The sequence below is a fragment of the Gouania willdenowi genome, chromosome 16 (genome assembly GCF_900634775.1).
Source record: "Gouania willdenowi chromosome 16, fGouWil2.1, whole genome shotgun sequence".
Taxonomy (NCBI): domain Eukaryota; kingdom Metazoa; phylum Chordata; class Actinopteri; order Blenniiformes; family Gobiesocidae; genus Gouania; species Gouania willdenowi.
Window position 1 is genome coordinate 14,759,127 of NC_041059.1, and position 24,458 is coordinate 14,783,584.

General features: G+C 36.6%; 4 protein-coding genes across 4 annotated transcripts; all 4 read left to right on the plus strand.

The window, feature by feature from the left end:
- The first annotated feature begins 686 nt into the window (after positions 1 to 686).
- Positions 687 to 2,594, plus strand: LOC114477754 (RLA class II histocompatibility antigen, DP alpha-1 chain-like). The gene is made up of 4 exons (XM_028470307.1): positions 687 to 832; positions 1,356 to 1,619; positions 1,705 to 1,986; positions 2,077 to 2,594. Exons 1-4 carry the CDS (start codon positions 754 to 756, stop codon positions 2,223 to 2,225), a joined length of 774 nt encoding a protein of 257 aa, XP_028326108.1. The 5' UTR covers positions 687 to 753; the 3' UTR covers positions 2,226 to 2,594.
- A 1,417-nt stretch (positions 2,595 to 4,011) lies between these two features.
- LOC114478301 (class II histocompatibility antigen, B-L beta chain-like) lies at positions 4,012 to 8,387 on the plus strand. The gene is made up of 5 exons (XM_028471291.1): positions 4,012 to 4,181; positions 4,283 to 4,543; positions 5,298 to 5,579; positions 6,875 to 6,985; positions 7,227 to 8,387. The coding sequence occupies exons 1-5, from the start codon at positions 4,124 to 4,126 to the stop codon at positions 7,256 to 7,258; spliced, it is 744 nt and encodes a 247-aa protein (XP_028327092.1). The 5' UTR covers positions 4,012 to 4,123; the 3' UTR covers positions 7,259 to 8,387.
- A 1,178-nt stretch (positions 8,388 to 9,565) lies between these two features.
- On the plus strand, positions 9,566 to 12,373 carry LOC114478311 (SPRY domain-containing SOCS box protein 1-like). Its single transcript, XM_028471300.1, has 3 exons — positions 9,566 to 10,124; positions 11,032 to 11,807; positions 11,901 to 12,373. Exons 1-3 carry the CDS (start codon positions 10,030 to 10,032, stop codon positions 12,044 to 12,046), a joined length of 1,017 nt encoding a protein of 338 aa, XP_028327101.1. The 5' UTR covers positions 9,566 to 10,029; the 3' UTR covers positions 12,047 to 12,373.
- A 506-nt stretch (positions 12,374 to 12,879) lies between these two features.
- On the plus strand, positions 12,880 to 23,960 carry msh5 (mutS homolog 5). Its single transcript, XM_028470754.1, has 26 exons — positions 12,880 to 13,020; positions 15,031 to 15,144; positions 15,232 to 15,355; positions 15,463 to 15,543; positions 15,808 to 15,861; positions 15,939 to 16,060; positions 16,139 to 16,248; positions 16,463 to 16,498; positions 17,258 to 17,340; positions 17,437 to 17,482; positions 18,078 to 18,216; positions 18,300 to 18,362; positions 18,447 to 18,575; positions 18,672 to 18,744; positions 19,331 to 19,440; positions 19,602 to 19,682; positions 19,774 to 19,861; positions 19,952 to 20,019; positions 20,549 to 20,667; positions 20,752 to 20,878; positions 21,626 to 21,775; positions 21,853 to 21,927; positions 22,928 to 23,074; positions 23,272 to 23,409; positions 23,472 to 23,545; positions 23,640 to 23,960. The coding sequence occupies exons 2-26, from the start codon at positions 15,037 to 15,039 to the stop codon at positions 23,752 to 23,754; spliced, it is 2,460 nt and encodes an 819-aa protein (XP_028326555.1). The 5' UTR covers positions 12,880 to 13,020; positions 15,031 to 15,036; the 3' UTR covers positions 23,755 to 23,960.
- The last annotated feature ends 498 nt before the right edge of the window (positions 23,961 to 24,458 follow it).

Sequence of the window (24,458 nt, forward strand, 5' to 3'; positions counted from 1 at the left end):
TTTATGATTTCTTAGGGAATGTGCATGAAGTTTTTTTGTTGTGCTGTATTTGGCAAAGGATGTTGAATTATACACTATTTATTTATTTTTTGATAGATATTCAACACAATTTGTTTAATTTGAAATATATATATATATGCTTTCCTTATTTTAATAAACTTGTAAATTAGTTAGACCTTGATACACATTGCTTCTTTCTACTCCTTTTGCTTTCAACGATATATTGTCTCTAGTTTAATGTTGATAATGATGCAATGTTTTTTGTTCTGTTCTTTTCCATCGTATCGTAAGTCTTTTTCTTCAAAATCTGTTTGTGCGAAATAAAACAATCAAATAAAGCAAATAAAAATACAATATTGAATTGTGATCAATTAAACATTTATAATAAATGAATAATGTATAATTCTAGAAAAAAATATCAATCAAGTGGTAGTAATAAAAAACAAGATGATGACCCACTAATTTTTCTAAGAGAACGCCGGAATATATGCTCATCGTCTTTGTTGTATTATTGTAGAAAAAAGACAATCTGGACAAAACATAGAAACCTTTCTCAAAATACACAAGTGAACTTCATTGACAGGTACATTGAGCAATCAGAGGCTACAAAATGCTTGACTCCTGCCCACGATTGGGAAGGGAAACATTTGATTGGCAGTTGAGAAATCTGCCTGAGTGGAGTTTCATCTTATCCCTCACCTGTTGAGGTGGTGTGTACGTCCTGCTCTGTCTGAAACGTCGAAATCCACCAACATGAAGACTTGCAGCGCGTTACTGAAATCCTCCACTGTCTTCATTCTGATGCTCAACAGCTTCTGTGCTTCTTCTCACAGTAAGAGCGACTTACAATGGATTGCTGTAAAATAAACCTTACCTTTGGGCTTTGTTTGTGTTATGAGTTCATAAATACCATGACCTTATCTAGCAGTACCACAGGGGAGAGGGAGCAGAGTTCTCACAGAGCCACAGACTGTAACAACAAGGCCCAATGTATAGCAATATTTTCTTTCTTTGGTTACATTTTATTAACACTGAAATACATATGTCTGAAAAGGTGTACTAACTTGTTTCATGATGACAATAAAGAATCCTCTTGGGACTATTTTGAAATTGAGTTTAAAATATATTTATTAAACACATAAGATCTAGTTTACTCTGATCAAATGACCCAGATTAAAACTCCAAGAATTTGATTATTCTCCCTGTACTTGAATGGGTTTTTTTTAAAATTATTCTTCCTGCTTCCTCACACAATCTTACAATGTGTGTTTGTAAGCTGGACATTGTTTAACTTAATACTGTTTTGTTGTACATTTATACAAGGGAAACTTATATTACTGCTTGTTTTTCCCCAGTTGACCATGAAGTCACCCACATCATTGGCTGTGATGTGAAGGGCCTTTCTGAAGCGCAGTATGATTTCGACACCGATGAGATAATGCATGTAGATTTTGAGAAACATAACGTTGTGTCCAATTTACCCACACGAATCTCGTTGGACCCAAACACAATATTAGATTTTGAGAGGGTTTATGTAAATGCTGAAAAAGCAAACAAGGCATGCATACATGCAATGAAGTTCTTAACAGCAGAAGAAGACCATCCACCAAAGGCGAAAGGTAATATATAGCCTACATAGCACACTTTTAATTTAATATACTCACGAGTGTGTATTTTTGATTCATTTAATTTTCTTTTCCAAAGATCCTCCTGATAGCATCATCTATCCAGCAGAAGAAGTCCACCTGGGATTTGAAAACCGACTCATCTGCTTCTTTAACCATTTTTATCCTCCTCCAATTAAAGTCAGTTGGACTAAAAATGACCAGCCAGTGTCAGACGGGGTGTCACACAGTCAGTTTTATCCAAATGATGATCAAACCTTCCACCAGTTCTCAGTTCTGAAGTTCACACCGATGGAGGGGGATAAATACAACTGCACTGTGGAGCACCTAGCGCTGGAGAGCCCCAAAACAAAAACTTGGGGTAGGTATATTTAAAGATTTAATGTTTGTAAATGCCTAATATGTGTTGAGGAACATAGTTTTGTAAGTCCTGTTATTCACTTTCCTGCAGTGTATGACGTGAGTCACGAAAGTCATCAAATCCAGACGGTGGTCCCAGATGTTGTGTTTGGAGTGGGCCTGACTCTGGGTTTGCTGGGTGTTGTGAGTGGAACGCTTTTATGTATCAAAGGACGCATAAACAGTGAACAGTTGCTTTGAAAATGAACAATTGCACCTCAGAAAAGGGCACTAACTGGACAAACTAAAGGTGTACCCCTTGTCTCATTCAAGCTTCATTTATTCACTTTTTTTCTTTTATACTGTAATATTGATCTCTGGAGTGGATATATATGGGGTATTTGCAACTGCCTGTCAAGTGTGGAATAGATATTAACTGAGAAAAAAAAAGTCTCTTAATTTTATTTTATTTCTCTGAAAACTGTCAAATAAATACACTTTTAAGAATTCATTTCTTTGTGAAATTCCAGATTTGAAATAATCAGATTAAACTCTGATCACTTACTGTAAATATTTTAAATGATGTTGTCTTATTTTTGTGTAACTGCAAGAAATAAACAAATATTCCCATTTTTTGTCCTGCTGTGTGTATATGAAATATCTAAAGGGTCCATAGCTCCTTCCAACTAACCATCCATCCATCCATCCATCCATCCATCCATCCATCCTTTATACCTGAAAGTCAGGTTATTAAAAGGAAACAGGAGTACAGCAATAAAAGCCTGGGTTTGCAGTAGCGGTTTTTGCACATGGCTTGGCCTGGCTGCATCTGCGGGCCCGGGGCGGCTCCTGGGTTTGCAGTCACGGTTTTTGCACATACACTGGTCTACGATGCACTGGCACGCCTTGGGATGTGGGATAAAACTCGTACTGAGCTTAACTTTAGACCCCTTTTGATCCCAAATACCTGCTTTAGGTACTACCACTCACTCCTTCCGTCTGTCCACAGCCACCACCATTATAGCTAAGCTTCACACTTGTCACCAGACTGGCTTGTTTACACAACATGTTCTACTACTTCACATCTCACTCTCACTGTAAAATAATCTATTCTTCCCCACCCTTTCTATTTCCTGCCTTGAGTTTCTCCTCCCTGCTCCCCTCTCCCTCTCCCTCCACCTAGGTGTAACACTGCCCTCCCTTTTTATATCCTCCCTATAATGAAATGTTTATTACCCTTCCTTAGGGAGGGCTGGTGATGGTCACAATTAAGCAATAAAATAAATTAATTTATTTCATTGCAATAACAAAACATGCATTTCTGTCTCCTAATGATTGCACTTCTTGTAGTGTTGACCTTTGACAGCATGTGCAGACAAGAAAAAAAAAAATATTTATACAAAAATATCCGTAATTTATTTTTGTGTGTACTTCAAATAAACTAAATTATTCCACCATGTTGGCCAAGTTGCAGTGTGATGCCGCAGCTTGAATGCCTTAATACCCAGCATTCCCCTACTTTGATGACTGTTTCTTGTACTGAGTGAGACTTCATCACAGCAGTGGGACAAAAATGCCTAATATTATCATTTAATCAAAAATATTTGTCAATATGTGTCCATTCCCCTTTAAAGCCCATGCCACCTTATGAAGACAGGAAAAGGGTACGGTAAGAGAATACAGAATCTATAAGAAAAAGAAAAGTCAAGTTGTAACACACTAAGGAAAAGCATGCCAGCTCTTTACAGAAAGACATGACATAACGACAACTTTCTGTGTGAGGCAGAAATGTTAGAAAAAAAACTACCTTATTGCCACTTGAGTAAAAAAAATAATTACAGACACGCTTGTAATTTTTTACTTCTAACCTATAAGACAAAACCCAAATGTAAAGTGTGGTAATAACTAACAAACATTTAAAATTCTAGAAAATGTTGTCACAGAGCCCCTGACAATGTTATCATGTAACACAAATAGGAATGTAAGGTGTGGTATCATTTGAAACCTCTGACAACGTTGTTAATGTTTAATAAACATCACACGCCCATAAAGTGCTGGCCAAGCAGTTATGTCCTTACAGTATCTGTTGAACTGTCGGTGGTTTGTCTTCTTGTGTTTTGCATTTTCTGCTTTAAATCGGTCGTTTCTCCTTCATAACCATGAAGACTCATAACCTTTTCTCGGTGCTGAGCCTGTTACTGCTTGTTTCGAGAGCAAGTAAGAAATCTTTCTTATTTTGAAGCCGATGGGACTCAGGTAGAATGATAATTTTATGATTTTATCTATAAACACACCTAATACTTGACTTTCTATTACAGATGCCTACTTTGGATATGCTTTGGTTCGTTGTCAGTTCGCCTCCACACATGATGTTGTTTACCTGGAGCAATTGTTCTTCAATAAGCAGCTTATTGGAGAATTTAACAGCACTGTGGGAAAGTATATCAGCTTTGATGAAAAACTAGAGCCAATTGTAAAACTACTGAATAATAACGACAAAATTTTTGAACACACCATAAAGTATAGGGAACTGTGCAAATCCAAGATCCCATTAGTGTATGACGTACTATCGACACCAGGTGAGTGAGTCGATCTCATATCCAAATATATGATATTGCTTCAGATTACAGCAGCCACAAATTATTGTCACTGTCCATTAATAGTACGTGTGTAATAAAGAAAAACAAGACAAGACATTGTTTTTTATTTTCATTGTCAATCCTAGATGGCAGATGTATACTGCCTTCTAGGATTGACCTACGAAAATCATGCAAAAAAAATCCTTTATTATTATATATATATATATATATATATAAAATAAAGATCAAATACAGTACTAAGTAATCAACAGAACCCTAATGAGAGTCAAACGTGTTGTGGACTGTAGCCTAACTAAGTCATAAATGAATTTGTTTAGCTCAAAAATAATGTTTCAAGTAAAGTTCTTGCTCTTATGAGGGTCTGTATGATAGCTACTTTAGCCTACCAACCCCAATAACACCTATTTAGATTCTTGCAGTGTGTTTGATGCTTAACAGGGTTTTGCCCTGTGTGTTAAAAAAAAAACAATAACATTGTTCAACAGAAAACAGGCACAGTATTGTCTTTAAAAACTAATTAATTTAATTTCTGCACTGGCTATATCTGCTGCCGTTTAAATACTCTTCAAAGTAAAACATATATTCTAGCCTTAATAGAATGAATACCATGTGGCAGTTAGTTACAAAAACTGTAATCTGAAACAATACAGACAGAATTTTCAAAAATAGCATCTTAATGAACTACTGGCACTCTATTAATGTGACATATTTTGATTTGCATTATTTTTTCTAGTTGAACCCTCAGTTCATCTGAGGTTGGTTAAATCAGGAGACGATGAACATCAAGGAACGCTAGTCTGTAGTGTGTACAACTTTTATCCCAAACAAATCAAAGTTACGTGGCTGAGAGACGGAAAGGAGGTCACGTCTCATGTGACATTCACCGAGGTGCTGGCAAGTGGAAACTGGCGCTACCAGGTGAACTCTCAACTGGAGGTTGAGCCTGCGGCTGTAGAGCAGATCAGCTGTAAAGTGGAGCACATCACTTTGAAGAAACCCAAACTTTATTATTGGGGTAAGTGATTGATCAAAACGTATTGTAGCTCTACTTTAATGACAGAGGGAGCAGAGTGATGTTTAATTATCTATAGGGTGGCTAGACAAACACTTGCTTTAATGAGAGTTGATACATTTCATGAGTTTCTTTTAGAAAGTGTCTATTTTTACGGTTGCTGTATGGACGACTCCCGATGCAATTGGTAAGGTTACCGAAGTACAAGTACGCGTCTTATGGTTAGGGTTAGGTTTAGGGTTAAGTTTAGGGTTAGGGTTAGGTTTAGGGTTATGGTTAGTTTTATGGTTAGGTTATAACCCAATATTGCAACAATTGTTAGTGTTAGGGTTAGGTTTAGGGCAGGGGTCTACAACCTTTACTCTCAAAGGAGCCATTTTGTCTAATCTCACTTGGATTAAAGTCCTTCTGGAGCCGAATAAAATACCTTCTCAATGAAGACAATTCGGTGTATACATTTTTATACAGTTCAAATAATATCGAATAATTTCATGAATTATTGGATTTGAAGGGCTAGGAAATATACCTTGATTTGCTAATTTCTTGCAATTTATCAAGCGTGTACCTTAAGCCGGCATGTTCACAGTTAAATAAATCTGTCCCCACACAATTAAAATCTCTAATTTCTTCCAAAATAGTGTTTTTGTTGGTTTAGTTGTCTTACTAGGGAAGCTGTAGAAGTGACAGGAGGTGAAGTAAGAAGGTGGCAGAGTTATTGCACAATGTGATTTATTTTCAGGTTAACATTGTTTTGCCATAATTTTATTTGAAGTTAATGTCATTAATCATCAATACTATCTGTAAAAAATATTTCATTATTTTAATATTTTTTCAAAGCTATAGGGAGCCATTGCAAAAGAGTGAAAGAGCCACATGAGGCTCCAGAGCCGCAGGTTCCAGACCCCTGGTTTAGGGTGAGGTTTAATCTTAGCCACGCGACCTAAACTGGCAAATGACTGACCTATCATGTTATCTAACCTGGCCAAATAGGGGCGCTGCATACGGATAGAATGTCGGTATGTTGATACGGCAACCGTACGGATAGCCACTGGCTTCCTTTTATTAAACCCCTCAGTCCTATAACCAAGTTTTGAGCCATGTCAACTCTCATTTTTGAATCACATCTATTCATCTCTAAAATCATACTCTTTGGAAATGTATAGCAACCCTAACCCTAATGTGTGAAAGATACATTTATGAGGGTTAGTGCTATGTGGTTTCAAAGATGAACTCAAAGTGCGCCTTGCCATGCAACCTCATAATATCTCTGTGCTTTGATTCTCCACTTTTGATTTCAGAGCCACATCCTGCTTCAGAGAAGGGCAAAATAGCTGCTGGATCAATAGGACTCATAGTTGGTCTGATCGTTCCTATTACAGGACTTTTCTTCTACAAGAAGAAAACCAATGGTAGGATTCTCACTCTGGATTTTTTTATAAACCTCAAATGTTACATGCTTTTTTAGGCTACAGTAAATTCACTCATAGTGTATCCTTTAGATTTGCTTTTAAACCAGAGAGCATGTAATATTACAGCTCTCATCATTTACTATTAACTCTACCAGAAGTTTTCACGCTACTACACTAAACAATATGTGTTTGATGTTAAAATATTTGCAACTCAGTTCTTTTTTTTTCTTTTTTATTGCAGGCTGGGCGCTGGCAGCAGTAAGTTCAGATTAGCGTTCGCTGAAACATCTACAACACAGTTATACATGTCAATCATTGTAATAGTTTGATTACAAAGCATACAGCATTAAGTATTTACATGTAATATATGTAATAATTATATTATTGGTGTGTGTAATGAATAAAATGTTATCTAATATGCTGAATTAGGGCAAAAGGCAGCACTCACTGTATTGGATGCCAGTCTATTACTGAGACAAAGATTTTAAAGACACGCTTATTTACTCCTACAGCAGACTGACAGAGTACTTATTGCCTAATATGCACGTTTTTGGAATGTGGGAGGAAAAGAAATTAAAGAAGGCACGCCCACTTATTGCCTGGGATTGGTTACTCCATCAATTACCCACGCTTTCATTAATTACTGAAATAGTCCAACTTAAAATAGCAACAAACAACAACAAATAGGCTGTAAAAATATGAAAACCGCAATTTACAATACAAGTAATGTTACGTAACATAAGGAGACACTGTAGTGCGACTATTTAATGAACGAGTTTTAAAAGAAGATAATGTCTTCATTTATATATTACCATGAAAAAATGATAAAAATATTAAAATGGATCATGTAGATCAATGAAACAAAAACATAGATGTCATGAAACAACATAAAATCATGTGAAATATTTATTTGTGTTCTATACAAATACTGTGCAGAATCCAACTAAGAAAAGCTTTATCAAAGGCTTATCCAATGATAAGATTTAGCTTGTTACCTAAATTATCTGATTTATAAAAATGGCGCACAAGCTTTTTTTGGGGGGGTCAGCCAGTGCATTGAAGTGGGTCAAAGCGCACATGGCTGTGGGGGAGTGGGTCGGCTTGACTTTTATTCTGCTCACGTGTTGGTATTTCTCAGCCTGTCTGAAATGCATTAATGATCAAAGTTTCCTTTAATAGTCATCTCTGTGAACGCTACATCTCAACGCCTGTCTGTTCAGTACTTAACCCTGACAAGAATGGTGTTATATGCTGATATGTTCTGATTAACGAATCAGCCAGTATCTTACCAACACTGATTGTTGTTGTTTTGTTTTGTTTTTATTAAAAACTTATGTAACAGTTCTTCTGGTAAAGCACTTTTCATGTATTTGGAATAAAAATACCCTGAAGATGAATAAAATGATGTCACTGGATTATGTAAACAAAATAAACACATCTTATATTATTGTTTTTGTTGGATTAAAGAAGTTTTATATAGTCATGGAAAGCTGAGAACACAGAAAGTATCTCATCTTGCCAAAAATGTTCTAAATATTCACTTTTGGAGAAAGGCAGATAGTTAAGTAGGATATTAATCTGTTTTAAAGTTATTGGCAAAGTACAAAGCAGTACAGTAGAATACATTCGGTGCAGAGAATGTACCATACATGATTAGATTAAACTTTTGGAACAAACTGTATGTCAATGTATTATTTGTGTATGTTCTCCCACCTCCTTCTTAGATCTCTGAAAGGAAGTTAACATTAAGGATGTGCTAATCTGTGAAAAGAAAATAAAAGAAACCAAAAAAAAAAAAGCAAGATGCTATTCTGTCAAAGTGTTATAAAACAACCATTAAAGGTTAACCATTATGCTTCATTATGTTTTCATAACATTGAGAATGATTGAAATTAAAGGGGGAGGGGGGTGGATAATCATTGTTCACACTAGGTATAACACAAAATGTTCAACTTGCTCGGCTCTATACTATAACTTCCCAGAAGTGCCCCTTACATTGCAAAAATACTGACTAACACCCCAACACTTTGCCAAAAGTTGCTATTTTTATTCCAATATGTGCTGGATCAAAAGTATAATTTCAACTCTCTTAGCAACCTACTATTAGCAGATAATGAGTGATCAATGTTTAATAATGGAATAATACTTCCAATCAAATTCATAAATAATAAAGTACAAAACATTCACATATACAGTACATGTCAAACAGTTACCAACTCAAACTGAAGAAATTCTTTATTTTTCATACAAAATATGTACTCAAGTGTTGAAAAATGTCATTGTACAAAAGCCTGATTTAGTGATGATAGTTTTATTACCTATATGTATACATTTACTGATGTACAGTATGAAACGCACACTGGGAAATGAGAAGTAGGATGTTACATAGCTTTACTATAATTGCGAGGTTAATTACTGAAGCTGATTGATTTTTGCCTTGGTTTGAGGAGATTTGAAAAAAAGTAATTGAAAATATATTACATTTTTACCAAAATATATCACTTTGAGCCTGAGGGTAGTCCATATGGTCTAACATACTCTTTGGAAGTGACCAAAAAAAATTGTAATTTATATGAGCATACTGTGTTTTACTTTATGATTGGTGATTTTACTGTAATTATCCCACTAATATTTTTTCAGAGTTTGACCTGACATTGTCCTTAAAGCCTGTAAGACCATTCCCGGGGTTTAATTTGGCTTGCGCATGCGCTCTTTGAAATTATGAGCCGCTTTGGCTTTTATTTTATTTTTCTCTTCTTGCTGATAAAAAGCCCGAGTCTGCTGCTTTTTCTGTGTTTCGCCATTTATGTTTACATTCATTATCGGACGCGGTGATAAAGATGGAGCTTCATCAAAGACGTTCTCTGTGCTCCGGATTCACGGCTCCGTCGTCCTTGTCTCTGCGGCTCCGCGTGGATGATGGACTGTGCTGTTCCCGTCCCGGAGGTCGATTCCAAAATACCAGCAACACCCAGTCACCGGATAGTAAACGCAGTGGCTGCATTGCGATAAGATGCTCTAGATAAGACAGTGATATAAAGAGGATGGATACAGATTCATCTCAAAGCGGACAGAGCAGAGCGTTAAAGCCGCAGAACCCACCGGAGGAGAGCGCGTTCACTGCCGGACACTCCAACAGGTATATTTAACATGCATTGTTTTCTTTTCATTGTGCTGCATCGATTAAATAAAATGTTTCAAATATTTCAATTAAGGGGCTTTAAAAATGATCCGAATTCAGCGTTTTTAATTGATTTATAAATCTTAATTAGATTTTATTTATTTATTTATTTTTAAATGTACAGGTGTTGCCAGATTGAGACTATTTCTTACTCAGGGATTGCTCATTTTTTTAGTTACAGTGACAGTTAGTAACATAACAGAACACATTGTTACATTTTTCACAGTCTGACAAACACAAACCAGCAAATGAAGTTGATTTTTGCTTTTAAAAATGTATTTGACAAGGGAACAACAAATTGAGATCAATATCTAATTTAATTTAATAAGGGTTAACGTGCAAAGAGGTTAGCAACTTCCTATGAAATAAATAATACAACAAATATAGGGCTGGGTTAAAAATCCATTTTCAGGGATTGATTTAGCTTGACTTGATGTGAAGGTAACCAATCAAGTTTGATGAGCGCGTTGACAGATAAAATAAATAAATACATAAATAGTGAAATATTTATACTTCATACTTTTCAGATTGAAAATAAAATGTAAAATGGATTTAATTAATTATTGATACTTTTAATTATTTAATGAACGTTTATTTATTTACTTGTTGCACTCCTCGTCCTCCATACTTCCCCAGTGTGCTGTATTTAAACAATTCATATGAGTCACTATCACGAACAGCTATTTATTGGACAGACAAATTTAAGCAATATTCCGCAGTGACCATTTCATTTTTAATATTTTATTATCATACTGAAATGTGCTTGAAGATTCATTAAAACTGCACAGGATCTGTTATTATATTGTTATATTGGCATTAGGTATTTTGAACATTTACAGTTGTTTTTTTTATTTTTTTTCCACAGACTATTCTTACAACACTTGTCACTCCTTTTTGCTTCAATGGGCCTCTTAATGTCTGTCTGGCATCCGTCTGCACCGACAACCAGCAGCCATCCAACCTTCTCATCAGACTTTCATCGAATGGCTTTCCCGATCTCGTCTCGACTGGCGGTCACACTAAACTCTCCTCCAGTTTCACCAGCCGACAGTCGTTCACGCTGGAGCTCAGATCAGCATTCTCATCATTTCCTGCTGTCCCCTTGCAAACGGGAGGCCACCCGCTCTCCTGCAGAGCTCAGCAGTGACGGGGTGAGGGCAGAGATGGGAGTGACGAGTGGGCTTCATGTGTGGGAGGTGGTGTGGAACCCCAGTCACAGAGGGAGTCATGCAGTGCTGGGTATTTCCATGCACGACTGTCCTCTCCAGGCCTCGGGGTATAATGTGCTTGTGGGGGGAGACTCCCAGTCCTGGGGCTGGGAGCTGAAAACCAATCAGCTCTGGCATGATGGTCAAACTCTCCAGCTTTATCCTAGAAATGGACATCCTGAGGTTATTGAGAAGTTCACACCGCAGCGTTCTACTTCACCATACACAAAGGTCGCACAATCACCACTCCTCATTCCTGAGCATATACTCATGGTCTTGGATGCTGATGCAGGGACTCTGGGGTTTGTCGTGGATGGATGTTTCCTCGGAGTAGCTTTTAGGCACCTTCCTCATGGAGTGGAGCTTTTTCCTGCAGTAAGCAGTGTCAGAGGAGGAGCCAGGATAAAACTACGCTACCTGAATGGTACAACACGTGAGTATTATATGATGTGTTTACACAACAATACATACAAGCAGTATAAGATAACCTGAGTTAAAGTTAAATGTTTGTCTCTATTCTTTGTAGGGGATCCGCCTGCCCTGTTGGCTCTGTGTGGCCTGTCCATCCATCAGTGTTTAGGGCAGCCGAGACACAATCAGATGGATAAATTACCCCTACCTCCAGTTCTTCAACAGTACCTACGCCGCAGTCATTACTATACACACTATTAATGCTTGTATAAATGGTTTTACTGTAAGATTTCTGTGTTGATGTTTTTCATACATTTATTGTTAGCATATATTTATATATTATTTTTTGTACAATTTCAGTATTTTTGTATTTCTGAATAGTAATTTATAATTTATGGTTATACAGTGATTTATTTTGACATTACTAATGTTTGTACTGAATCTGTTCTGCATTTTACAATAAAAGATGTACAGCATGACAGACAATGTTTCATCAGGGTCAATGTTCAATCAAAGGTGAATGTGTTTTAATTTTTGTCAGTATAGTTGATGCTCTAGTGTTGTTAGATTTGCAGTATTAACCTATTTCACAAAAACACGGAACCATCAGTCATGAGTTATTTAGAAAATACCTACATTGTAGTGCTTGCTTACATAATATAATTATGTCAAAATGCCATTGTCTAGTTAATATACATGGATTTACTAGAGATGAAGCAAACTTTGTTATTATTCACAAGCTGCAACAATAGCATTTGCCTATTTGTTCCGTGTCCTAGTATGACATTATTTCTGTTTACTCATTTATTGCTTATACATTCTTATACATTTGAAACTCATATAATCTAAACATCAATTTCTCAATGATTGTTGGTGTTTCTATACCACATGTATCAATAAAAACTGCACAACATGACAGGCTTTTTTTCTTTTTATCATCATTTATAGATCACGATTGACTACAATTTTATTGATAGCTTCTAATAAAAAAAATAAATAAACGCATAATAATAATTATAAGTTTTTTTGGTTTTTTTTACCTATTTTGTCCAAGCGTTTTGCGGTGTTGCCATAGCAACTAGGGGCCGACAGGTGTTTAGCTTTTCACACCATGAAACACCTTCAGTCCAAAAGGAATTTAAGTTTGAAGCTTTCATTTACTTTTTTTGAATCTGGCTTTAATTAATTATTATAAACTAAACTACCGGTAGTAGTGAGAAACCCCTACTGAGCACGTAAGTACATGCTGGTGAATTCGAGGGCGGGAATATTAAGGTGGCTAAAACAAGCTAACAAGCTAGCTGATATTTACTATTTACAATTACTGTGTTATTTATTTTAAATAGCGTAAATTACCGACTGTGATTAAATATGCAGAAATGACCCCCTCGAACGTGTGGTTATTAATTTTCTATTTTGTTATAGCAAGATTTAACTGCATGGTGTTCCGGATTTTGTGGTCACTGTGCTAACTGATGAAGGACTACCCTTAGCTTAGGTTTCTAGGTTTAGCTGTAGTAAATACTTACACAACTCAGATTGTTTTGGCAAAAGTATTTATTATTTTGTAATTACTTTCAACGTGTGTGCATGTGTTTCTTTTGTAGAATGAAGTTCCTTAAAAAAAAAAAAAAAAAAATCTAAAACAATATATATACCTGTATATATACATTTTCTCCATTCTTAATTACTTTATACGTAATATCTAAAATATTTTAAATTCTTTAGATATGCATGTTATTTAGAAACACTCAACCCCCTAGTTTAACGTGAGTCTAGTTTGAGTCAAATGGAGTGCCTGAAATGTCTAGTAATTGATTTAAAAAAAAAACCAATTAAAATAATTTTTTAATTTTTTTCTCAAACAACTTTATTTTATACTTTCACTTCCACAAATATAAATTTAGTAAGAAAAAAAATACAGTCTAAAAATTAAATAGTTAATTGATTAATCTTAAGAATGTAAATTATATTTTTGTAATTTTATAAGTAAATTTATTATTCTTTTTCAAATTAAAACACCACACACAATCTCAAGCAACTGTATTCTATACCAGCGATTCTCAACTGGTGGGTCGGGACCCAAAAGTGCGTCGTGGACCTGTACTGGTTGGGTCGCGGTTAGCTGGTCAAGAAATTAATAAATACTTAATATCTCTCATATTAGACTTGTCTTTTATTTTGAAAGAAACTTTTCTTTTGACAGGCATGTGATATGTATGTTGCACAGGAAAATATATAGATTTATGTTTTCAACAGCTATTTTTGAAAAGCTACATTTGGTTGGTTGAATTCTGAAAAAAAAAAAAATTGGGTCACGATTTAATGACCATGGCAAAATGTGGGTCCCAGGGTGAGACCAGTTGAGAACCCCTGTTCTAAACTACTCAAATATAAATCTAGTAAAAGAAAAAAAAATACGGTATAAAAATATCTGAGCTTGTGCATTTCGTTACTAGTGCTACTGGGGTTGCCAAAAATTTGGTCACGACCCAAAAATGTTTAGGAACCACCACAGTAAACCCATCCCTGATGGTAATTTTTGTTGTTTCAGCAGCAGGTTTGTGTGTCAAGCAGTGACATTATATATATGGGTAAGAAGTCTTGTCTTGCAGGCCTTGCACCTATTCATTACAAAATGTTCTCAAAGGTTCCAATATCCAACAAGTCCACTTCACTGAGCTTCTGTTTTTTTTAAATTTTTTTAAATTTCCCCACTACAGTTTTTTTTTGGACTTTTTCGCATTTCGTCCTTGTGGGATACCGTAACGCGATCTGAGCCAGCTCCCTCTTTGTTTACATTTGTTTACCCTTTGAGTCGGGCCACAGGCATGTTTAATTTTTTATTTGCACTGTGCTGAGATGCTAAGGGAAGAGTTTATTATTTTTTTAAGTTTGTAATGTTATAAAATATGTAGTTATATAGTTAGTTAATTGAAGCTACTGTGAAGTTGCTGTTGCACTTTTGCTTAAACCTGGGTTAAAGCTTGGAATTGTTGAATGACAGAGCCTTTTTCACTTTTTATTTTGGGATTGTTCTATGCATTGTAACTCTTGAGGACAATCACAGCAACAAAGTTGCACTTTTGACAATATATCTGATGTCTGCAGTTATTTTTAAGTGCATTAAAAAAAATTTAAAAATCTAAACTTTCCTTTTCTCGACAATGTCGCCCAGCCCTACAATGAGTGAAAAGTGCAGCTTTTTAACCAAATTGTTATTGGTGGTTCTTCAAAAAAATTAGGCATCAATGGCAGCAGCTTTCCAACGTTTGAGTAGCAATATCAGTGATGGAGAAGGAATAGCTTTGAGTCTCCATGGCATCAATGGTGATGATGATGAAGAAGATTCCTCTACAGTAAGCAGCTAAGAACGTCACATGCATTAAATATCAGAGCTCCTTTTTAATCAGATGGCAGAACCCTGTATTAACTTTACATTACAGATCTTACTGAGTGTTTTAGTGCAGCATGGACAAGTGGGCCTCTGCTTTTATGACAGCGGGGACTCATCTTTGCACTATATGACGGACACTCCTGATGATCATGAGCTCTACTTACTGTCAAAAGGTAAACATTATAACCAAGCATGACATTAAAGCTACATTTCTTTTAAAATAATATATACATTTTAAACAATGTTTCCATGGTTATGCATGGGTTTTTGTTGGTGTTAGTCATCCAGGAGGTCATTCCCCATGTAATCATCACCAGCGCAAAGCAGGAGCCCTGCATGACTCGCTATCTGAAGCAACTGGGTGAGCTCGGAATAACTTATCCTATCTGGACATGAAGAAAGAAGAAAAAAAAAAACAGATAAATGTTTGGACACAGTTTGTTTTCATTTGGTGTGGAACGAGTAGTTTCTCGGTCAAGGGAAGGAAAAACGATAAGGGGTGTCTTACATGAGTTTGTGTGATGAGACAGAATGACCATAACTGTTACATAGTCTTTTATACAACGTTTGCTGAGTACACTATATTCATGCATCAGGCTTAAGTTTTCTTTTTCTCGTATCCCAGGTTCAAACACTCACTACAGGCCTGAGGTGGTGACATATCCATATGTTGACTTTGGTGTGTAAAGGCTCACTTTGAACTTTTTTTTAATACATTTTGTGTTTTGGATTCTGAATCATGCTGAAATGTTGCAGGTCTGGAGGTTGGAAAGCAGAGGCTTCTCTCTGCCCACCTACCTCTCCTTCCTGCCAACATTTCAGAGACACACAAGTTGTCCTACCTCTCATCCTGTATCTCCTTTGACTCACCCCTAATGGTAAACCAATCTTATCTATGATGCTTCTGCTGGATTTTATCACAAATTCTTCCGCGTGTGTGTGCGTGTGTTGGTAAGCTGAGGGCAGTTGGGGCTCTGCTGAAATGCCTGGACAGGAGGAGAGTAGGAGTGGAGCTGGAAGACAGCCGTATTGGTGTTCCTATTCTGCAGTTCCACGCCTACACATTGTGAGACACACATTCATGTACTTATGCATACATTATTACATGTTAATCACACGAGAGATTTTTTACTGCTGGTTTAAAGAAATGGGCTTTAATTATATTTTAGCTTTTTTTTTTTCCTTCATTGCACTGAAACCTGTAAAATCTGAGATTCTCAGATTGTTTTTATTGTAAATTGTTGATGGTCATAAATGATTGTTGTTTGTTAATATTGCAGAAAAGATGTGGTGTGTATTGATCGAGACACCTACAGGTGAGTAGTATTTAGATAAAGGTCACTGACTTTGGACAATCAAACCTATCTTTTTGGTATTGATTCATTTATATTTTGGTCTTTTTTTGCATTCTGTTTTTCTCTTTTTGGTCTCTGTATTTTTTGAAAGAATTTTTTTGGATCTTTTTTTTTTGTCTTGATTTTTTTTCTTTCTTTTGTCTGGTTATTTTTTGTCTTTATTTTAGTTTTTTTCCAGTAGCCCTAATTCTCTTTTGTACAGAGGACATTTAATAATGTCAAATTAGAAATTCAAAATAGCCCAGAACCAGCATATCGTCCCTGGGCAAGATAGCGATTAACAATCAGAATTGCAATATTGGTTTCCAACCTTTTATTTGTGCCCTTGAACTGATTTGTCACAAGTATTTCATTACATTATCTGTCAACAGGGAATAAAACCATTGATTAACTTTTTTTTTCAAAGATTTGTGGCACTGTTTGCTTTTTGGGGTGGAAACATTTTGTGCAGACATGCTTTTTAAAAATAAAGCAGGCTCCTAAAGTACTTGGGAAATTTGTCCAAGCTTGTATGTTTAAAAATTTTGATATACCCGTAACGCCCCCTCTGGGGCCACACAAACCCCTGCTTGTGACCTAGAATGTAGACCGCTAAGGGGTTAATCAAATTGTAATTTTAGTGCTCATTGAAACAAAATTTTACACTTGTACATTTTAGTTTATTTTCCAATTTTATGTTGATATATGCAGTTGAAAATGACCTTTTTGTGATTTTTTTAGTGTACTGCAGATCTTCAAGTCTGAGCTTCACCCTTCAGTGTTCAAACTTCAGTCTGGTGAAAAAGAAGGCCTCAGTCTTTATGGTATGTGCTTCACATGTTTACCAGAATATAATCAATATTTTAATCCAGAAACCCTCTCTTCATTTCTTATTTTTTTCTTATCTTTGTGTGCTGTAGGAATACTGAACCGCTGCCGCTGCAAATTTGGCTCTCGGCTACTTCGGTGAGAAATTACTTTTTTTTCCATTACAAAACAATGAGCCTTCAGTTCCTCTTTGGAGAATAATGTAGTTTAAGCCACTTCTTTCAACTATTCCAGGTATAACTAATCTGACATTCAAACACATGCCAAATCTTATGGCATTTAGAGTCAGTGAGGTAGTATGAGAAACCTTGGCATTCCCATGGTTTAAGATCAGTAAACTCTGGTTTAATTCTTGTTTCTATCTGTGGGGTTTTAAATACAAATGTTAAACAATATATCAGTAATCTATTCTCTTAGCCATAACATGAGAAAACAGATAAAACTTTGTTTGACGATTTTGAGAGAACACCAGAGGCAATGATTTTTAAATTAAATTTTTTTCTTAAGTTTTGTTTCCCAAGTCACACTATCTTTACTGCTTTGATTTTTTTTTTTTTTTTTTATCAGATTGTCTGATATTATCTGTAAAATAATAATGTGTGAGGCATTTTGCCTCTATCGGGATTGGACTTTTTGTATGTACGCAATAAAAATAAGGTCACTCTGAATATAGTTCTCATTATCAGCCTTAAAGAAGTAGCAAAAATGTTAACGACATTGTCTCTCCCATCAGACAGTGGTTTCTGCGGCCCACACAGGATCGAGTTGTTTTACACAGGAGGCAGGAAGTGATAAATTTTTTCACTTTGCCCCAAAATTCGGACATCCTGATGAACCTGCAGTCATCATTACGCAACATCAGGAGCATACCAGTAAATAGTCTTCCTGTTGCTTTTTTTTTCTAGCACCAGTGACACTCCTTACCTAAAGCTCAGTTCACATGTGTGTGTTTCAGACTCTTCTGCACCATATGTCGCTCTCTAACACCAAAGTGACTGACTGGCACAGTCTCTATAAGGTTAAAGCTCCAGTGCAGTGTGAATGTCTTTGGCTCTTTACCATTGACAGCTTGTGTTATTTGTATTTGTGCACTTGTTCTTAGACAGTGTGCAGTGCTGTGTGTATCAGAGACACTGTTCGACAGCTGCCTCAACACATCCAGCTGTTTCGTGATATCAATGAGGGGTTCTCTGATGACCTCCATTACATCACCTCCATCATCAGACAAGTTGTGAGTTTGCTTTGGTCACATTTAACTATACACAAAACTGTAAGAACTCTTAAACATTGGTTAGTGATGCAAATATACCTGCGTTTGATTATCCAGGTGGATTTTGAAACCAGTTTAGCTGAGAGCCGCTTCACCATCAAACCAAACGTGGATCCAGCCATTGATGACAGTAAGGATGGAAAGCCGTTTTAGCATTAATTTGATATCAGTGAGTCAACCAGAGTTAAGCTCTACTAGTGCTTAATTTTAGACTACATGTACTTAACTTTGGTTTAATGCTGCACAAGTAGACTTTATTAGTGAAGTAACAAGTGTAATCTTTTTAAATTTCACTAGTAGTACTAGTTCACTGTTACTACTACCAGTAAAACCAAAATATGCCCAAGTAGTACTAGTAGTCCTAATACATATGAAGTAGGAGGGATTATCGGTAAAAAACCAATCCTGCACCCTGATTGGTTGTAATATTTTTGAAAGCCAATGGCAAACCTTAATTTGCTTTTCCCCACCCCCTTATTAGTTTATAATGCTTACTTACACTACTAGTGAAATTTTTGCTTCACTAGTAAAGTCTACTTGCACACTAGTAATCCAAAAAAGAATACTGTACATGTACTCCAAATGTGAGTACTAGTAGAGTTTAACTATGGTTGATATCACTGCTGTCTAATTTATGCTCAAACAGCTTTCCATACAATATAAGAATGTTTTAGTAGATATAATTGACTCATGGTTACACAATGTTGGTCTCTCAGAGAAAAGGAGGATGATGGGGCTGTCGGACTTCTTAACAGATGTTGCAAGAAGAGAGCTTGAAGATCTGGACGCTCGAATCCCCTCCTGCTCTGTCATTTACATCCCACTGGTCTGATTTATATTCCCATGTCCTTTGAGACCAACGTTATTCACAACACCTCACATCTTTCATATTACTTTTTTGAATTTATGGCAACTTCAAATTTATCACATTAAACATGATGTGGAGTCCATAAGTGTTGAGTAATCAATACTAATCTCTCCTTACAGATTGGATTCTTGCTCTCTGTGCCACGTCTGCAAAGCATGATGGAAAAAGAAGATTTTGAGATTGAAGGACTTGAGTTCATGGTGAGTTTATGATCTTGTTTAAGGACAAATCATTATCTATGTGCATCTGTTGTGTACATCATTTTTATGTTCATGTGTGTCTTTGAACTAGTTCCTGTCAGAAGACCGTCTACATTACCGCAGCCAGAGAACCAGGGAGCTCGATGACCTCCTTGGAGACTTGCACTGTGACATTAGAGGTCTGTTTGACAACGTGGTTCTGTGGTATCCTTTTTAACAATCAAAGCTGTGAAAGATACTCTAATGAAGATAAGATCCCTTGTTTGCAGACATGGAGATGGCAGTAATGACGCAGTTGCAGAACACAATCCTTGAGAGAAGCTCCTCCCTCTATAAGGTTTGTCTTCTTCTATGATGGGCCTCCACTCTCATAAATGTACCATAGAAATCCACGGCATTATCCAAGTATTGGATAATTTTGTGACTGTAAAAAAAATGGCAATTTGAAAGCATTTGCTGCACTTGATGAGTCAGAGGTATGAATTTGATATATTTTCTATTGGGGCTTCAAAGTTCTTCCACAGTCTAAAAACATTTATATTGTGAATTATTTGGACTATGAAATAACTTGAGGTCATATATTCTATACAGTTTGAGGTTTCCTGGAAGTTATTCACTCCTGGTGAAAATCAGAGTACTGGGTGTCACACCATATGACACAACACCCACACACAGAGAGTGTCATTGTAGCCACAAGTAGGAATGAACTCACACTCTCCAGCTGTTAGTGACAGTAACCATAGAAACAAGTGCCCTTTGTTTATCAAGAGGAAAAAACTGGCAGTTTAATGTTTAATGTTCATCTTTCAGCCTATGTCATTATGAGGTTTTATTGTAGTGTGTGTGTGTGTGTGTGTGTTCTGTAGGTTCTGAATCTCACTGCTGAACTTGACTGTCTGATGGCTTTAAGCAGCGCATCCCTAGAGTACAACTACACCTCACCCAAGCTCTCTAATCACAGGAAAATCACAATCACAGAGGGCAGGTAGATGCTCCCACACCATGCTGGTTCTTAAGATATCACTATAAGGCAGCAGAGCTTTAAATACCCTTTTTTCCTTTTCTTTAGACACCCTCTTTTGGAGCTGTGTTCTCCTGTGTTTGTGGCCAACTCCTTTCAGAGCTCTGAGTCAGAGGGCAGGGTCAAGGTGATCACTGGGCCCAACTCCTCTGGCAAGAGCATATACCTCAAACAGGTAGTGCAGCTGTTTTCTTATTGGCAAATCAATGTTTCATGTAATGTCAGATCAACAAGCTTTTTGAGTTTTGTTAGTGTGACTATTTTACAACAAAGAAATGCACTTGTAAATGCTCTATGATGCTCACAGACATATAGATAAGTAGGTAGAAAGGACTAGTGCGTTCCTGATAAACTATAAGAGATTCAGTCGTAATATACAGTTAGTAAACACAGTCTGGTGTTAACTGTTTTATTTTCAGCACAGGTAGAAGGTTCAAGGTTTTTTATTGTCATTTTTATGTTTCCATAAAAACAAAATGTGTTTTGTCAGGGCCAGCAGCATACAAAAAAAGACACAATATAATATATATATATATAAATAATATAAACATTATACAAGAGAAATAAATAAACAAAGTACACACAATAAGCACAAATACAGTTAAAAAAAAAAAAGGCAGTAGAAGGTCTTATATTGAATCTTTTGCTGTTTAAACAAGTGTTTACTTACAGTGGATCAAAGGGGTTCCTTGAAGCTTTAGTCTTTAGTGAATAACATCTGGCCATTATTTTGCCAAGGACCATTATTTCTTGATCGAGACCTCTCACTTTTAGACTCTTTTAAAAAGGACGTTAATCTTTTGGCAGCGAAAAATAAAAAGTAATTTTGCACATTGCGCAAGCTTTAACCAAAATATTTACGGTACTCTTCGACCCAGGTTACACCTACATTTTAGCCTGCTCTCCTCTTTTATCTTGCTAGGTGGGCCTGATTGTTTTCATGGCTCTGATTGGATCCAACGTGCCAGCAAAAGAGGCTGAGATTGGTCTGGTGGATGGGATTTTTACCCGCATGCAGAGCAGAGAGTCTGTGTCCATGGGCCTGAGCACATTTATGATAGACTTGAACCAGGTACCCACTCACACACACACACACACACACACACACAAAACCAAACCATAAATCTGTTTGGTATCTCTTTTCTCCAGATGGCCCAGGCTTTCAACAGCAGTTCCGGCAACTCATTAGTTCTCATTGATGAATTTGGAAAAGGAACTAATACAGTAAGAGAAGAGACTCCAGCTTTCTTTAGGATTAAGTGCATATGCACACACACGCTCACACACGCACATTCTTTCAGTAATGTAATGCACTTGCCATGCTTCAAACTCACAAAGATAAATGCAGCAGACAGATGTAGTCAGAGCCTTAGTAGAGATAAATACTGCTGCACAAGTTTTTCTATTAAATGATCTTTAAATGTTTATTTTCACTGAAACATTGGGACAACTTTGTCGCAGATGGGATTTTGTTTGTGTTTAAAAAAAAAATGCAAAGCGGATTTTTATAATGCATTACAAAATGGTTGAATAGTACAAATGTTACATGTTTTACAATTAGTTAAAAAGTTGTTAGTTAGTGGCGAGTAAAATAGGAACATAAAGATTTCCTATGAAATGTAATTAGTTTGAAACAATTGCATTTATTAGGAAAAGAAAAGTGTTGCATGTTGAAACATTTCTTAGCTTTTTAAGTAACTCCTAGTTTTCCTTATTATTGTACTCTTTAATTAAAGTAAAACCATGAAAATGTGTATTTAAAAGATGCATATCAAACCGGTAGCCCGTCGGTTATTCAATATGTTTGAAGTAGCTCGTAGTTTCAGAAAGGTTGGTGAGCCCTGTCCTGAAATACAGGATACAAAGGATAGAGAAGATCTTAACTGCTGTTGGCTTTGTATTTTTGGTTGGTTTGAACCTCCATGTAATGTGATAGAAATTATAGACTGCTTTTCAATTTCCATCTTAAATAAATCATGTAAAATGAATGACTGATATTATGAAGCTTAAATAAATGCATGAAGTAAAATAAATGGATAAATACATCACCAATACTAGGAATCAGTTACCCCAACATGTTTTTATTGCGTAGATCGGGCATCTGGTGGATGGAGCTGTTGATCTGCAGACTATAAGGACGAGAGTTCTTTGTAATTGGTTTAACCCCACTGTACCTCTGTAAGCTTTTTTCTTGCAGTCAGATGACACATCAATCTTTTTTAAGGTGGACGGATTGTCTTTGCTGGCTGCATCCATCTCTCATTGGCTGAGGAAGGCTCCGGTGGATTGTCCTCATGTGCTGCTGGCCACTAACTTCCACAGTGTGCTGCAGCTTGGTCTGCTGCCATCTTCAAGCTTAATGTCTCTGCTGGTAATGGGCTGGCACACAGGAATAAATGTGGCTTAAGGCATCAGTGTCAGTGCTCAGTAGGTTTTAATGATGGCGAGTTAACTAAAAAGCAGGAATGACCATTTAGATATAATGAGTATCCACTTAAGACGTTTACCTTCTAATTTTCCCAAGTATGTATAAGTGTAAGTGTGTGCATGTGTGTGTGTGTGTGTTAGACTCTGGAGACAGCAGTGGACGGAGATGAGTTGGTGTTTCTGTACCAACTGAAGAAGGGAATCTGCCAGTCCAGCTACGCTGCCAACATCGCTACACTTGCAGGCTTGCCAACTTCCCTTGTACAGAGAGGAGTGGAGGTAAACACACTTAGACAGAGGCACATAAATCTTTCACAAGCTGAATGTGTTTGTTTTATTAGGTGTCAGAGTTGTACAGGACAGGAAGGCCCATCAAACGCAACGACAGCGCGTCGTCTGACGAGCAGGCCAAGAGGTTTGTGTGATAGACCTGCTGCACTCGACGGGACGACAGGAAGCTTGTCAGTGGTTGTAAAGTCGACACACACGTGTGTATGCCCATGCGACAGGTGCAGGTCCGTGGTGGAGAAGTTCCTTCAGCTTAACCTGGACGACAAAGTTTTGGATCTGCAGAGTTTCATGAAAGAGGAAGTCCTGCCCTCTGCTGGAGAGCTGATGAACTGAAGCTGAAGCCTCCTCATGCATGTTTGTGCACCACTGCGGTCAGTTTGTTTGTTTGCTGGTTTCTCATTGTTCACAGGAGCGTTTGGTTTGGGACCATCCACTATTTACTAAGGCTGGCTACACGTACATAGAATGTAAACACTGATTTTATTGTAAAACAGTTGTAATTCTTATGTTCTCTCGAAGCCATACTGTTTAAAATATCAACACAGAGTGAAAAAAAGAATTAAAAAGTTTATTGTTTAATAAACTTTATAATACATATTGTATGAATGTTTTTTTTATTGCTTATAATGCAATGTTTCCCTTTGTAGTCTGTATCAAAATTCCCAGAGTTATGTGGTTTCCATTTAGCAATGTAAAAAAAAAAAAAAGTAGACAATTGTTATGATTTATATGAGTCCCCAGTGAGGCTCCAGCTAAGTAGGAAAGCGACAGTTAAATACACAAATGTTTGGAGAGGTAGTGCGTGTGCAGAGTTACAAAATGACGTGTTGCAGCAGTGTTTGGTCATGATGAAGATGGTTTCGTTAGAGAAGAGCTCCACAGTGGTTTCCACACCGCACTGCTCTGCTTTTACACATCCAAGAGTCTTCACATCCAGAACATCCGCTGGAAAAACAAAACAAAACAATAGAAATAATGTTGCTTTGTCTGTATTTAAGAATTCTAGTCGTGTCTTCACACTACTGAATTATTGATGT

Coding starts and splice junctions, on each gene's coding strand:
- LOC114477754 (XM_028470307.1), top strand. CDS start 754: ATGAAGACTTGCAGCGCGTTACTGAAATCCTCCACTGTCTTCATTCTG. Junction 833..1,355: donor CTTCTGTGCTTCTTCTCACA/GTAAGAGCGACT, acceptor GTTTTTCCCCAG/TTGACCATGAAGTCACCCAC. Junction 1,987..2,076: donor CCCCAAAACAAAAACTTGGG/GTAGGTATATTT, acceptor ACTTTCCTGCAG/TGTATGACGTGAGTCACGAA.
- LOC114478301 (XM_028471291.1), top strand. CDS start 4,124: ATGAAGACTCATAACCTTTTCTCGGTGCTGAGCCTGTTACTGCTTGTT. Junction 4,544..5,297: donor TGACGTACTATCGACACCAG/GTGAGTGAGTCG, acceptor TATTTTTTCTAG/TTGAACCCTCAGTTCATCTG. Junction 5,580..6,874: donor ACCCAAACTTTATTATTGGG/GTAAGTGATTGA, acceptor TTTTGATTTCAG/AGCCACATCCTGCTTCAGAG.
- LOC114478311 (XM_028471300.1), top strand. CDS start 10,030: ATGGATACAGATTCATCTCAAAGCGGACAGAGCAGAGCGTTAAAGCCG. Junction 10,125..11,031: donor ACTGCCGGACACTCCAACAG/GTATATTTAACA, acceptor TTTTTTCCACAG/ACTATTCTTACAACACTTGT. Junction 11,808..11,900: donor CTACCTGAATGGTACAACAC/GTGAGTATTATA, acceptor TATTCTTTGTAG/GGGATCCGCCTGCCCTGTTG.
- msh5 (XM_028470754.1), top strand. CDS start 15,037: ATGGCAGCAGCTTTCCAACGTTTGAGTAGCAATATCAGTGATGGAGAA. Junction 19,862..19,951: donor CTTGCACTGTGACATTAGAG/GTCTGTTTGACA, acceptor CCTTGTTTGCAG/ACATGGAGATGGCAGTAATG. Junction 21,928..22,927: donor TTGGAAAAGGAACTAATACA/GTAAGAGAAGAG, acceptor ATCTTTTTTAAG/GTGGACGGATTGTCTTTGCT.